Source organism: Saccostrea echinata, unplaced genomic scaffold (genome assembly GCF_033153115.1).
Source record: "Saccostrea echinata isolate AGI-Se365-2 ecotype Australia unplaced genomic scaffold, CSIRO_AGI_Sech_v1 ptg000058l, whole genome shotgun sequence".
Taxonomy (NCBI): domain Eukaryota; kingdom Metazoa; phylum Mollusca; class Bivalvia; order Ostreida; family Ostreidae; genus Saccostrea; species Saccostrea echinata.
In genome coordinates, this window is record NW_026889807.1 from 2,699,912 (window position 1) to 2,716,812 (window position 16,901).

General features: G+C 31.8%; 2 protein-coding genes across 2 annotated transcripts; one reads left to right on the forward strand and one right to left on the reverse strand.

The window, feature by feature from the left end:
* The first annotated feature begins 1,533 nt into the window (after positions 1-1,533).
* On the forward strand, positions 1,534-2,586 carry LOC133174545 (somatostatin receptor type 5-like). Its single transcript, XM_061309658.1, has one exon. The coding sequence runs from the start codon at positions 1,534-1,536 to the stop codon at positions 2,584-2,586; it is 1,053 nt and encodes a 350-aa protein (XP_061165642.1).
* A 4,060-nt stretch (positions 2,587-6,646) lies between these two features.
* Positions 6,647-14,993, reverse strand: LOC133174546 (neurogenic locus Notch protein-like). The gene is made up of 9 exons (XM_061309659.1): positions 14,951-14,993; positions 13,326-13,529; positions 12,748-12,907; positions 11,421-11,569; positions 11,018-11,245; positions 9,175-9,306; positions 8,006-8,143; positions 7,473-7,613; positions 6,647-6,906 (listed from the first exon to the last, which is right to left on the reverse strand). The coding sequence occupies exons 1-9, from the start codon at positions 14,991-14,993 to the stop codon at positions 6,647-6,649; spliced, it is 1,455 nt and encodes a 484-aa protein (XP_061165643.1).
* Positions 14,994-16,901: the final 1,908 nt, after the last annotated feature.

Consider the following 16,901-nt stretch of genomic DNA (forward strand, 5'->3'; position numbering starts at 1 on the left):
TGGGTGATGTGCGACCTAAGTATTTTAAATATTAAATGAGGTGTAAATGTAAATGGCCTATAATTAATTGTGTTAAAATGTGTTTATTTGTTTTGTATTGTTTTGTGTATGTCTTTGTGTGCTTATTTGTTGTAATTATTGTAGGGTGTATATATACACTGTTCCTAACGATCCTGAAATACATGTACCAAATACAATATTGGATCCACACCCCAAACCGTCTTTATTTTTGTTTATCAACCCAAGAAACGGTTACAATACCAGCTGTGATTTACTCTTTAATTGACTATTTTTTGTTATATTTAAGGATTCGATCGAATATTCTTCACAAAATGCATTAAAAAAGATTATTTTTAAAATAAGGTAACAAAATCTGGCTTAGCATTTGTTCAAATATATATCTAAAATCTGCCAAATTCTCTTAGATAAATTCATATCCAGCTACAAAATATCAAGTATTCTCAGAATAATAATTAATCATTTAATTCATGTCTTTTTTTTCTCTTTGATTTATATGAAGCCTTGAATGAATTTATCTGAAATTGAATTTGCATGAACAGTATCGGTCTGTACCACCAACCTGAAGAAACACTGCGTAGAAGCACACACTCAAAGTTATAATCCACAGTAATCAAAAGTTAAAATTAAAAGTTATCACCTGCACTAAAAATTATTACCTACACTATAGGAACTATGACGCCATATCTCAAAGTTATCATCCACACTATTAGAACTATTACCCACAGTCTCAATAGTATTATCCACGCTATCAATGATATCGACATAGTCCAACTGTGTATAGAAACTTTTTAAAGAAATTTTGTTGAAAGAATTAGATAGGTAACACGGTCAGTATGCAATACCATGTTCTTACAAAATAATTTTGCAAATGACCATTAACAAGAATTTTTAACAGTTCCTTGGAGTTTTCAAGTATCCACATCCTGTAACACCATTCCTCAAATATGTTGTAGTATAGTATTCCTGAAGTTTCTCTTTCACTACTTTTTAAAATTTAGTGTAAAGAGAAGAAAAAGGCTTGATAGTATATTAACTGGAACCCGCTATGTATCTTTGTTTGGAAGAAACAATTGAGGAATATCTATAGGAAATACAGGGTGTAGACTTATACTTAACATATGTTGGAAGGCAAGACTGAACCTTTTTTAAGACTAAGAATCTTACTTATGTTTACAGTGTCTATTCCTTTGTTTGCAAATTTAAATTTCAAGGAAGCGACGGATTGAATCGTAATTATTATCTTTTGACACACGTGTTAAAGTAGGAAATAATGCAGGCACACGATATTAAATAATAGACTCATATTTCTTGGAAATATGATTATTTAATAAAAAATAACACAAAAGCTAGACACATGTGTCCGTGTATATTAATAGGAAACGGCCTACTCAGAGATTTATTTTAAAGGAAGGAAGAATATTTCTGTATCAAAATTCCTATATCATAATTTTGTTTATTCAAAGGCTCTTGTAAAGGAAAACAGCGAAAATTTCTTTGCTTCAAATTTCAGAGATGGCGGATGCAGAGACTTTGTCAGAGGAATATTCGAAACAGCTTCTCCCCAACACAATTGTACAACTGATTGCAGCTACCTTCGGCATACTTGGAAATTGTCTTGTTATTTTGATGTACACTAAATACGTTAAAGACAAGATGGGTTCCAGATATTTTATACCAGTTCTTGCTGTTGTCGATCTGGTCGGATCTGTGTCGAATGCTACTCAGTTTCATTTGGATAACACGATGCGTTACATCTACCCTGATGTATTTTTGTGTAAAATGATGTCTTTTTTAATCGTATTTACCGGCGGATTTTCTGCTCATCTGATCCTTGCTATTGCATTGCAGAGATATTTGATCATCTGTCGTCCGTTCGGTCAACAAATGACTCAAAAATTGTGCAGAATTGCCGTCTTGATCATATTTCTGATTTCAGTGGGATATGCCTCTCCAATTTTGAAATTCAATGGAATATATAAACTCAGATCACTAAATACCACTGGTAATTATAATATCTCCTTTTGTCATATAGATGATGGAACCGATAGTTTCAATGTTATGATACCATATTTAGGGTTTTTGTTGTTTCTTTCTTTAATAAATATTTTCATCACATTTATCTTTTACGTTCCTGTGACAAAAACCATTTATGATAGACTGTCACCTGCCAGACGAAACCGAGCAAAAAATGTTCCAGATGGCAAAATTGTATCTAAAGAAACACAAATGTCTGATGATGGAAAGAATATAACAAAGCCTAAACTGCAGGCTAATGACGAATCTATGGTGAACGGAAGCCCGGAACAAAAAGCTCGAAAGAATATCAGTGTTATGTTTCTTGTAATCATTATTGTGTACATAGTTTCATATCTGACATCACTGGTTACTCAGATCCACAGTTTTGCAAGCACGGAAGAACGGAAAGGATATATAAGAAATATTTACTTCTTCTGCCTCCGTTTTAATCTTTTGAATCATATTGCCAATCCTTATATTTACTGGTTCTATGACTTGAAGTTCAGAAATGAACTTCGAAGGATTTGTTGTCGTAGCTTTAGAAGATAATATTTTGTTGACTTATTCAATGCAACTTATTTACATTTTGCATAATTTTGGCGTAAAAGGAGATATATAAAATATGTAATCTATGAACATTTTCCCTCGAATCCTTTTTTCGAAATTTATATATGCTTTACGAACAAAAAATACGGACAGATAGATACTGGCAATAACAAAAGACGCTGTTACTGACGATATTAGATTGGCTTATTAGTTGAATGATAGTAAGAGCATTGTCCAAAAATTACTAATAAAGCTTCAGAAAGTCCAATGTGTGTCCGAAATTGTACCTCAATTGTTTATGGAGGAAAAAAAGGGAAACTCAAGTATGTGCATCATTGAAATTCCCGAAATTAAGTGGCGCTTATCCATTTTTTTTTTTTTTAGCAAAGAGAAAACGTGAAGCTGCTTTGGACACTTTGAAGTTATCATCCGTGTGCCGTAAGGAAATACCACACATAAAAATTAAATCTCATATTTTCTTTATGTGAGCATCTTTCTATTTGAAATTTGCTATGTATATTGTTGAAAAATGTACTAAAGAGCAGTAAAAATTTAAGAACGCATTTATGATTATTTTTCACTGTAGAAAATTTGCACACGATTTTATCGGACGACCCTCGAATATATATAAAAATAAAAATCAAAAATCACAAAATATTCAATGCAAGAGCTATACATATAGCACATTTTACAAGGATTCTTAAACTAATAGAAGTGCCCTGAGTAAAGAAATATTGAAATATTAATTTAGAATGCACAAAGAAATTCACTCTTATAGAGATACCCACTTCTGCCCCAGCCCGGGTTTGATCTCGACCTACGGAATCTGTCTCCTACACGTTATGAATTCATTTTGCAATAAAACTCCCTGAACTCGTGCTGAGATATCTTTGTAAAGTTGCTTCCGGAATGAATAAAAACGAACACCCTTAATTTCCTTATTTGAATGACAAGTAGGAGAAGGGGTTTTTTTTATCTTAAAGGTCTTAGTATCAAACAATTTTTTCGATTGTTCCGCTCTCTCTATGGTCGCGAAGTCTGACAGATATGTTACGACCTATTTCATGTTTAATTTGTACAAAAAAAATGTCCGAATCGTTATGATTCGATTGAAGTTACTTTTAAAATAAATGTGTAAATATTTCATTCCTGTGAATTACTTCCTTAACATCAAACAAGATGCAAATGATAAATTAACGCGTTTCAAACGCACCGCTGACTCTCAATTAGAAGGAAGATATGAATAACCCACGTATCCTTCTATTTTTTCCATGATCTTTAGTTATGTACTGACGTGTTTCTTTAATATTTTGAAATGTTGTGGCATGATTAAAATTTCCCTTTTAATAAGCTTAAAATGATCGTTGTAACATTCATATAAACATGGTCTTCTATTTAATAATTTAAATTTCTTAATTCGTAATGAAAAAAAAAAAAAACTTAGACATTCAGTTATCTTTATAAAAACTTGATTAAATACATATTTCTTCTTTTTCCCATTATTTTCCAGATTCACATTTTGAATTATACGTAACAGTTTTAAAGATTAAGTTCAAATTTTAGAACTTCCCTGACAGAGTTAACGTGGCCGGACTAAGATGTATTCTTACAAGAATACAAAGTAGAGGAGTTCGTATTATAAATGGTCATTAAAGTGTTTTTCACTAAATTATATTTCAGTATTCTGATATATATTTTAAGTGATCAGATGGTAATGAAAATTTTGATATAATGGATCACAAAATTTATTCGATATATTTGGCAAAAAGAAAGAAAATGCAAAAAAAAAAAAAAAAAAAAAATACAAAAATAAAATCAGTTATATTTTTTCGCAATAGGATGCATGAGTTTATAGAGTTATTAAGGATTGTGTTTCAATGTATGTAGATAATGTTCTCAAAATTTTCAAGGCATGTCACTGATTGCAAACTCTTTGATCTTTCCTTTGACAAAAACTTATTATTTAACACAAAATTTGTCCTTTTAATTTTGCTAACAGTGAGCGAAATGGTCAGATGGTTAAATGATGTAGTCCCCAAGTCTGGTATCAACATCAAAAAAAGTCTCAATGGCACAACATTCAGCAGTAACTATGGTCCTTTTTTGAACAGAAGATTATTTTTACATTTATCTTCTATTGTAAAATTTAGATTACATATTGTGGCCACACTACCATACGTGGGTTACGATTTAAAAAAAAAAAAAAAAAAAAAAAAAAAAAAAAAAAAAAAAACTTTTAAATTAATTCTCATTGCCTAGGATGTTATTATATATGAATATGACGATATGATTATGACTTAACGTGTTTGCTGCTCTTGAGAAGATGATTTTTAAAAGATTTTTTTCTTCGAAATACTAAGAGTATTCATAAGTAAAAATGTGATTGATTATTGTAGCCCAATCCTACCCCAGGGTAAAGATTTGGACAAATTTGAATCCATACTACCCTTATGGCTTTGCTAATCCTCCGAAGAAGATTTTTTTTTTCAGACTGTTCCCATATATTCCTATGTGAAATGTTCATTTCCCATCGTGGCCCCAATCTAGCCTCGGAGGTCAAGGTCTCAACAAAATTGAATCTACAATACATGAGGATCCCTCCATTTAAATATGACTAATAATGGATTTTCTGCACTTGAGAAGATCTACAAAGGTTTAATCATTTGCATACTTATGTAAAACTTTGCCCATTGTGGCCCCACCTATCCCCAGGGTCTTAATTTAATTGAATAATCTTGCATTTACACTACCCAAAGATGGTTCCATATACACCAAGCATAATGTATTTTCAGGGCAGTGTGTAGATGGTCTTCAAGGATACAATTATAGCGAGAGCAGCGAGCGGCGCGAAGCGGCGCTCGTCACTACGAGCTCTTAAAGCAACGCATGGGCGAAGAGAAAATTCGGACTTTGAACATTGATCCAAACGATTTTTTTTCCGCGGTTACCTGTGATCCCACAATGCTTTGCGAATTGCATCTCGCCGCAAACAACGTTCTCGCGGTAACAAGAAGTTCCAAGAAAAAAATAAACTCACCTTGATTTGATGGATGTAAAGTAGATAAATAGTAGATTAAGCCTTCTTTTTTAAAATTAGCACTGTTCAGACTTCGTTTTGGTAATGCAACTTACAAGCGACGTCATATGACGTCAAACTCTAGACGTACTAAATGTCACGTGCGATTTGAAGAGCCCGATCTACATAAAACTGAATTTAGGCATCTGCGCTCGCCCTAACAGTCGCACCGTCAACATATTATTTTATACATATATTTTAACACTAAAGTTATTTTTTACTAACTAAAGTAAAAGATATGAATATATTAAGGACCCTCTTTACACTGCACTAGAATTTCAGGGTAGACTGATTCACCATTCCATGTGAAATAGAATAAATCGCAATCTACACTGTATTAAAAAATTTGTATGTAATTAATTCAAGTACCCGAAACATTATCTAAGACCAAGATAGAATAAAATTTATAACTTTATTTGTTTGTTCATAAACAGACAAACACGATTTTGTTTTTGTCTATGAAGATTTTTCTTTTGGATAAAAAAGTCACCCACCTTATGCTAAAAATGAAATATATAATTTTAATATGATTTCCTGTATGCTATATAATTTCCTCACAGTTCAAACAACATTTTTTTCATTAGTGTAAAGAAGGTATTAAACACCAAATTTAAAGAAATACATCTGTATATACATTAAGAACAAATTTTTTCTTCATAAAAGATATCTTGAGAAAACAAACAAAAACAGCTAAAACACGTTCATTGTGTATTTCTCTATCAACAACATGGAAAAAAACTTCAACCCCTATGTCACTTATATACATGTAAATTAGAATTTAAATTATAATAGCACAAAGATAATTATTCATTGAATTTAAAAGTTGCTATACAACAAAGGTACATCTAATTACAACCTCATGCTACAATATATTTGGATGCCGATTTCAAAAATGACAACTCAGATTGTTTTCAATATGTCAAAATTTGGTTACATAGTCAAAGGAAAACTACAATAATTTTATTTTTGGTGTTTTACATTCAAGTACTAAGATCTCGAAATGATATCTCCTATGGAGATATCCATGTAATGTGTCTGACTTTTCTCCTTTTTCTTACTTATCCTAAATTTCACAATATGATCATATACTCTATTTTCACTTTTTTCTAATGACGTTTCATAATTGTTCCCTTTTTTATGGCAAGGCTTTCGCCGGATGAGTGTAACCGAAATAACGACGACCAAGATAACGATAAGGGCCGATGATAATGAACCGGCGATGATATAAACTACTATATCATTGAACTCTGAAAAAAATAAAGTTTTTAAATAAAGGCATATGGTAATTGGCAAAGCATAAAGATTTTAAATCATTCAAACAGATATCTTTCTTTGAATACCATATTTTGGAAATATTTTCACTAAGAAAAACACTTTTCAAAAGAGACCTTTTAGCGGAATGCTGAATTATTACGATGTAAAGAGCACAGTAAGATTATGCATTATTTATTCGTTTTTGCAATTGTTCAATCCAATTTAAAACGAGCTGTGTCCCTTTGTAGGATCAAGCAAAATAACAAAAGAGAAGGGAACATTGTTTCTCTTTTTGAAGACTAGAAAACATAACTGGCGGTAAACTGATTATGCTTTAAATTATTTGCAGATCTTTGGACAATCAAAATAAAAGATTCATACCGTTTTTAAATACCATATGAGAATCAATAGCCCCCCTCCCCACAACATGGTGGCTACTTGATGTACTTTTAATGTAGATTCAGCCCCCCCCCCCCCAAAAAAAAAAAAAAAAAAAAACAAAAACAAAAAAACAAGGAAGTAATTTTTAACGTGTATGATATTAATAAATGAACTTTACCATTGCACGTTATTCCTGTCCATCCATCAACACAGCCGACAAGACATTCCCCAGTAATGCCATCACAAGAGGTACTGTTTTTGCAGTTCGGAATGTTGCATGAATTGTTACATTCAGGACCAAAGTATCCGTATTCACATTCTAAAAAGAAACGATTTTATGCCTTAAGATTTAACCATATTTTTACTTTTTTTTTTTTTTTTTTTTTCCAGAGATGATATAGGAAATACTATGAAAACTACATGTATGTCAAATAAAATACGATTGTTATCAGACATTTTAATAGAATAGATTATGATACAGCTTCTGTATGACAATTTTTCCTCGCCTGTGCCTAAAATTTCAAAAGGAATTTATTTTGGTCTTGAAGCAAATAGCCAAGGCACTTTGGCAAACAATTTCCAGTAGAACATTAGCCGACAAAACATTTTGCATAAAGATTCGAAGAACAATGCCAGATAAGGATGTCACAGTAAAGTTAATTATTAGTAGACGTTGTTCGGTCTATGAAAGACTTTGAAATCTAGACATACCTAGATTACATTTTCTTCCCTTCCAGCCGGCGGAACATCCATTTGGACAAGCCCCGTTTATATTGTTACATGATGTTCTGTTACGACAGCGTCCACACGCAAGGGAACAATTCTGTCCGTACTGACCGGCAGGACATTCTAGATGAGATTTTCAAAAATAAGCTTTAATCCCATAGAAAAATAAACTTATTCTTGTGTGTTGCATTAAAATAAAATAAAAAAGAGCTATTCTTTCATTGTACAGTGGCTGCAACGTTAATGTTGACAAAACAGTTGTGAGGAATCGTTCTTGTAATGTGCATGATTGTTCAAGTAACTTGAGAGATTGTGTTTGAATCGGGTTTAATCGTCTTATAATTGCTTATGACAATACATATTTCACACCCATTTCATTATCTTTCAAGACATTAAATAATTCATTTCCTCTAAACGAGTATTAAAATAGATTATTTTTATTCTGATGATAATTATGTTCACTGATTATCGTAGTATAGATATTTTATATCAATACATCGGAAAGGTATATCTATACAAAAAGAAAATAATCAATTCTTATATAAAAACTAAGTCGGTGAATAAAACATGGCATGTCGTGTAAAGTGTAGAATCGTGTGCGTAAAGGATTATTGTCTCTAGGAGACCTCTAAAATTTAGGCGCCAGCTGGCTCCTAATAAACAAAAATGAGTCGCCAATGCAAATTTTTAGTCGCCAGGCAATTTTTTTCTTAGGCGCCAATTTAGACATACTGACTCATCCAATTATTCAGGAAGGGCGGGGTGATCTATTGTAATTGTAAAAATTCTTTTTCTTCTTAAAAATATATGTTAAAAATATTTATAGTTTCGGAATTTGATGATCGCCAAATCAATTTAAAATGGTTTCCACTATGGCGACTTATACAAAAATTTGAGGCACCTAGCATTTTTTCCGGCGCCATGGAGACTTAATTAGTCGCCAGTTAGAGTCCTGGGATTGTTCGTGTGTCCCGTTCAATCTTGCGTGATAGTTCGTGTATGCTGTCACCAATAACTTTGCAACAACTGCACATTGTTCACATAAAACAAAAAAACCTTATTTAGCTATTATTTTCCTTTTTTATGAATCCAAAGGGGAAAAATAATGCAACCTCCTTGTAGAACTATAGGGAAATGTGCAATATTTAATGTACCTGTAGTACATGTTGGACCTTTGTATCCTTCTTCACAGCCAAAACACACACCTGTCTGAACATGACAGTTATTATTTAGGCAATTTTCAGGACACCTAGAGCACTCTCCTCCATAAAAACCAAAATCACAACCTGTAAAAATTCGTCGAAAATACATGCATGTTTTTTGAAAGAATTTTATTTTCAAAGCCCTAATAACGATTCCAAAAGTTTCTACATTGTTCAACTCTTGGAGATTAACTAGGTATGAAAGTCTAAAATAAAGTCTTGTTTTTAAGTGTTGCACTCCTATTTCAGATGTTAGAAATACGTAAGAAAAGAGTGGATTATGCCTCTTTTTCAGTTCTGTCAGATAAGGATGTTGAAAAGGAACATTACTTACTCCAAAGAAAATTCAGTTATATGAAATTTATATACAGTATTTGCTCTTCTCCTTATTTAATGCAATTGGTTCTCAAATGTAAAAGATTATAATGAAATTTAAGATATGAATTGTACCATAATTTTAAATGATATGTTTGAATTTCATTTAACTGTGTTCCGACTTCAAGAATATGTATACATCTTCCCTGCATACACATAGTAGAAAAAACAACATTCATCAAAAAAAAGAAAGAAAAAAAAATTCTCTGAGCTTAGCTTACATGTAAGACAGTGTGATGTTTTTAGAGGTTTAACATCTTTGAAAATTTTTGCGTTACAACAAGATAAACATTCATTATGAAGGAAAGGATTGATTGATTGATTGTATATTGTTTTACGTCCCATTGGAGAATTTTTAACTCATATAGAGACGTTACCGTATACCGCTGAGGAAAAAGAACGATTTACGTCAACTAGAGATGGATTATTCAAATGTACAATTCCAGAGCTGGTGGTTTTTATTAATAATATAGAGCATTTTTGAGAAACCTTTACAACATTCTGTTCTTGCATGATTAGATATATGTTTCTATAAATAGAAATAGGGATTTTGTATCCTTGTTTGTAAATGCATATCAATAAAGTAAAAATGCACACTGATGACAAGATATGTTAAACGAGGAAATACTTCATTCAAACTCTATATAAATTTAGAATGACTTAATGAATGTTTCCCTTTGTACAAATCTGATAGCCCATAGGGTATTTCTCTCTCTCAAACATTTGGTCTTATCTTTCCACCAAATTAGAGTTAATAACATATCGTACTTCCGTATATTAATGCACGTAGATAAAAATAAAGCTAATTATCCACAGACTTTAGATTTCTTCCCCAAATTGTATCATTATCTTACTCTCAAATTTCGTTTTGCCAAACATATATTCTTATTTCAGTTTTTTTTTTTTTTTTGTTTTTTTTTTTTTTTTTTTTTTTTTGTTTTTTTTTTTATTATTCATTTTCTTTATCTTTTCTTTATGTTTTAATTAGTATAATTATTTGCGTTGTGCTTTTTACTTTTAATTTGTTTTTGCTGTGTAGTCCTTGTTTTTAATTCGTTTTAGCTTTTTTTCTCAAACTCGAAGGTCAGTTAAGATGACACCCAAGGAAAGGTCCTAAACTAGAAATAAATATGTGAAATATGAAAGCCCTAGCACCAACCATTCAAGTTATGGCCAATGTCAAAGGTTGGCAAAAGTTGGTCAAACTCAATGTTCAAGATCCGGACATCAAATATCTGACCTAAAGAAAGGTGTTATCACACTGAATATATAAGGGAAATTTGAAAGCCCATCATTTAGAAAGTTATGACAAGATTAATTTTTTTGAAGACGAACAGACAACAGAATGACAGATAAAAAGCTATATGCCCCCGAATTCAAATCCGAATTCCGTTTCCGAGGAATAAAAAGAAAAAATTACCTGCAACATTTATTTCGCAAATATTGATATATGCAAACTCGGACACAGATGGAAATTGAGTCGAGTTCCTTGAGTTGTGTACAGTGACGTAACGACCGGAAGAGATGCAGGGGAAGGATATTGTATTGCTTGGTATTACATCAATCTCATGATGATGACAAACCTGTCCAGATTTCCAGTCTTCTGTATCAGATATATATACAGAGAAACCAGCAAAGGTACTTCCTTCTATCAAAAACACGATTGTTAATTAATGAATTGTGAAAAAAGCTTCATGTACTTTAATTACCCTCATACAAAATCATACTTCAGAAATCGTTTTTGTTACAGCGAGCAGAATGAAATGTCATTTACTAAATACCCAGGAAACGAAAATAAAAAGAAATAAAAGAGCATGGCTTACTATTACATTTTACCGACACTGATTCACCGGAAGTACAGTTTTGTCCTCCCATTGGACATTCATTGATGCTGACTTCATCTCCCTTACAGTTGGGGTCATTTAGTATAATTCTGGAAGACGTATTCACTATTCTGTGTGATGGATAATCTCTGCAACAATGCATAGATCTTTTTATTGTCATAGTTATTTTTGTCCACAGACATATCTTACTTTTATCGTTTATTTAAATTTCTAATCCGGGTAATTAATTATTCAAAATTTACAGCGTATACATTTTTATGACCTTGACCTTCAAAAAAATCCAAAAATACCATTTTTACCTGCCTTCTTGAAAACATACGCCAAAACTTCAGGATACATTACTTTATTATTGATATTAAATCTTTGCTATGTTGAGTACAAAAACATCTACTGAGACTATAATAGAGAGTAAACAACACAAATACTGAATGGACAATGTTATAAGATCTCTTAGAATGAATAACTAAGAAAGGAAAATGTAGTACCAGTACTGCAAACACTTAGTTTTATATTCGAAAATTATGTACCTGATCAGCTGTTTTCTAAACTTGTACCAATACTCCAACATATCTTTATAGAAATAATTGTGTCTTAAGTATATCAACATTTATTGAAATTAGTCCAAATAAGTATTGAAGTTATAGTGTTATGATATATAATATCACAAAGGATATTCTGTTAATCACTGCAACATAGTGCATCCATATTACATGTAAACACATATATAGTGTTAGTATGAAACGCGATACATTATACCTGTACTCCAAGTTAAACTAAAATCAGACCAAATATGTAGAGGGAATAGTATATATTTGAAAGATTTATACATAAAAATGTATTTTTATCTTACTGTAATGTACATGTGTACCAAATTTTATTAAAACCAGAATTAGTTTATAGAAGAAAGTGTGTTTTGAAAAGATTTCAAAGAAATTTCTTTTTTTTTAAATGGTAATGGCATTATCGTCTTCAAAATCAAAATCAGTATAAGGGGAATCATGTTTCTTAATGTTCTGACTACATTATTTAAACATAGAAATAAGACGAGAACTTGACAGGATGAGAAGCCTTTAACAACAATTCTACAGAAATGTTACTTTTCCGGAAAAAAAAACATGTGCAGAGAACCAAGTATTATCATGTAATCTATTTATGTTCAAAGTTTTATTGAATTTGGAAGAAAAGAAAACAAAGTCCCATTTTGGAATATTATTAAATAGACAGACGAAATATACTTTACCACTTCATAATTGTTTATATCCTCGAAGTGCGACCAGTAGGCTAACAAATGAAATAGTTTACTTACGGTAAAAATCCCCATATCAGACAGATAACCATTGCGTCTCTCGTACCAAGGTTCTCCCCACAAATCTCTCCATTATCCCTGAGAAAAACAGTTCCAGTTCCGTCAGAGTCTGGAAGTACACCCGAACTAGTAGAGCTAATTGGAGATGCATCAAGACCCACTGCAAAAAAATATGTCTGTATTGACTTATACAATTCATATTATTAAATTTAAAAAAAATATATAAATATTTGACAATTCTTTACATATAAACATACCCCTTACACATACAGAAGTGTATGTTTAGTTAACCACGATGGTTTAAAATTAAAGAAAATACTGGTGCATTTCTACATGATCGTTACTTATCGAACATACATATCATCATGAATGAGCGTTTTTTGATATCAAATAAAATATTCCGAGGATTGTGACGACATGAACCAAACATTTCTATAACTATCTTTATTGCGAGGGATATGATTTCTAGAGATTTATTAAAAATATTGCTTCAGCAGAGAAAATAAGGGAAGTGAATCATTACATACATGTACATGTATATTTTACATCATAAAAGAAATGTTGTCTTAAATACTTACAACCTCCATGCAAAATTAATATCGATTCGATATTTTTCTTTGAGCCGAGGTCCACCCTTAACCACGCTTCTTTCTGATCGAAGCCTGTGAGTGTACATTTCAATAGGTCAGTACTCCGGTCACCGTCCACTGCATTACTTGGAGCAAAGTATTTATTGTTGTATCTTGAGCTTACACTCACCGGTCTCTCAAAAGCCAAGAACTCTATAAGATAATAAAAAAAAACTTAAGAATAATATACGATGCCATTTGATTAGAAAGTAAAAGTCAAAGATAACTTGAGTGATGGATCTCAAAAAATCTATAAACAATATGAATATGTGAAGAGGGCAAAAAAGAAAAGAATAAAAATAAAAGGTCCCACTGGAAATTCTAGAGGTGCCTAGGAGGAGTAAGCATCCCTTGTTAACGGTTCATATTTTTTTGGCATTTACTATATATTATATGGCATTTAAAACGAAATATTTGATTTCCCATATTTAAAATGTGATTCGTGTCCAAAATTTTCTATAAGAATAAAAAAAAAATCTTACCGTAAGCGTTTGTTCTTCTGATTGATTTGCAAAATACAATGAAGCAAAACATTGTATAGGTGCCCATACTGAAGTTGCCTTGAATATGTTGAGGATTTAATTTGTCACAACTTTTTTATAATTTTTTTCTCTACTTACTTCCGAGTTAATGTTTTACTTTATGCTTCCAAAAAAGAGCATGACAACATTCCTTTGAAGTAACATATATTTTAAAAGGTAAAAATATATCCAATGTATTAGTAAAATGTTAAGATGGGATAATTAGTTTGAATGATGCAATCGACATCCTTCTCTTCCTAACTCTTCAAATTTGCACATAGTTCCAAAAATTATGATTTGTACTAAACGAGCTAATGAATATATCTCGATTACATTCTTGACACGTTGACACTTTTTTAATCTATACTGTAATATAATAGTTTTAAAAGATGGATAATGAAAGTAGCACATATTGCCAGAATACATACATTTAGGATAAGTGATATAGCAATGTAAAGTAAATAAGCCAGATACGATAGAAATCAATCAATTGGTAGATAAATACCCAGTGCGAGTACGGTAGAAATGAATGCTGCTTCGAGAGTGGGTAAGTTTCGAGATAATCAGACCTGAGATTTAAAGATAGAGAGAGGGAGAAAACATATCTCCAAAGGGGGAGTGGGGTGGGGGGGGTCGTATCTCTACGTTTGTTTGTTGTTTGCAGACATTGCATTGTTAGAAAAAAATAATGAAAGTATAAAAAAAACATGAACACATCAACAAAGCACCAAAACATTCATCTGTATAGCGGAGGTTCTTTTAAACTGCATAATCATACACACACAGCCAGAGGTCTCTGACGACACTGTACGACTGTAAAAATATACTGATGTGTACAAGTGATATGGAACAATGCATTTTAGTAAATATAGACTACTTGTGTACCAAATCTAACTGAAATCGGCCAAAACTGTGGGAGGAGTTTTCATTTGAAAGGACTTCTTAGCAATTTATATTTAAACTAACACCTTGCAACATCAAAAATTGAAATCAAATAATACCAATTAATACAAATATTTATTTCAGTATAGTTTATGTGGGTACAAATCTTACTGAAATCATATTTAAACTGTAGGCGGAAGAATTGCACAGACATTTCTATTTTTGTAACCCTGGCAATTCCATTTGTCGCAATGAAAAATCCAAAAAGAAAATTACGTATCTAAGACTTTTTTAACAACGTTTGTCGGAAGAAATATATATATATATATATTAGAACAAAAACGTTTTAGGAAATACTACATATGTACCAAGAGGTAACAAATATAATCAAACTGCAGGAAGAGTGGTATTTTGAATAATTTTAAAGAAATACTTCTTTTATAAGGCCATGGCAACACCATTTGATGAAGTCTTAGACCAATATTAAAAATAAGGTATCTGAGATAAGTAAACGTGTGTGCTGTATTGCTGAAACTGGGCTAAAATGTAGGAGGAGATGTGTTTTGAAAAATTAACAGGAAGACTGAAAGTTTGAAAGACGTTGGTTGGACATCTCACCAATTCACAAGCTCTTTTGGTCTCCGACTAGTAGAGCTAAAAACCAGAAGTCTCTGATGAGACTGTAGCTCTACTGGTCTGTACATATACATGTAACAAAGAAAAAGTAGCACTTGGATTCGAAACTTTGCAACATGCAGCAATAAATAGAATTATATATCTTCATACAGACTACTTGTGTGCCAGGTTAAATTGAAATCAAATAAAAACTGAAGGAGGAGTAGCGTTTTAAAAGAAATTCACAGAAATTTCTATTTTTAGTAACCATGGCAACATCGTTCATCGAAATAAAAAAAACTGATGCTCTGAATTATGTATCATAGTTTAGTCTACTTGTGTGCCAAGTTATATTGAAACCAGACCAAAACTGTAGGAGGAATTTCATTTTGAAGGAATTTCACAGAAATTTCTATTTTTAGTAACCATGGCAACATCGTTCATAGAAGTCAAAAACCGATGCACTAAATTATGTATCTTAGTGTAGTCTACTCGTGTGCCAAGTTATATTGAAACCAGACCAAAACCGTAGGAGGAGTAGCATTTTAAAGAAATTTCACAGAAATTTCTATTTTTAGTAACCAGGCCAACACCATCCATCGAAATCAAAAACCGATGCACTAAATTATGAATCTTAATAGAGGCTACTTGTATGCCAAATCACATTGAAATCAGACCAAAACTGTATGAGGAGTAATGTTTTAAAGGAATTTCACAGAAATTTCTATTTTTAGTAACCATGGCAACACCGCTCATCCAAATCAAAAACCGATGCACTAGATTATGTATCTTAGTGTAGTCTACTTGTGTGCCAAGTTATATTGAAATCAGACCAAAACAGTATGAGGAGTAGGGTTTTAAAGGAATTTCACAGAAATTTCTATTTTTAGTAACCATGGCAACACCGCTCATCCAAATCAAAAACCGATGCACTAGATTATGTATCTTAGTGTAGTCTACTTGTGTGCCAAGTTATATTGAAATCAGACCAAAACTGTATGAGGAGTAGGGTTTTAAAGGAATTTCACAGAAATTTCTATTTTTAGTAACCATGGCAACACCGCTCATCCAAATCAAAAACCGATGCACTAAGTTATGTATCTTAGTGTAGTCTACCTGTGTGCCAAGTTATATTGAAATCAGACCAAAACTGTAGGAGGAGTAGCATTTTGAAAAATTGTTTACAGACAGACGGACAGACAGACAGACAGACAGACGGACGCCGGACACCTTACTATCGCATAAGCTCTTCTGGTCTCTGACCAGTAGAGCTAAAAACTGTCAATACTTAGAGAAGAAGTTCCATTCTCTACATTTACATGTAATATTAAAACCTCACAACTCTTAATTAGAAAAAAAAAAAGAAAAGAAAAAAGAAGTTTTAACATATGTCCCTGGTCAGCTTTTATGAAAAAGTCAGTGCGTTTAACTTCAAAACTATTTATTACAACCCTAACAAAAATACTATAGTTTACTATAGTATCAAAGTTTAACAATTATAGTAAAT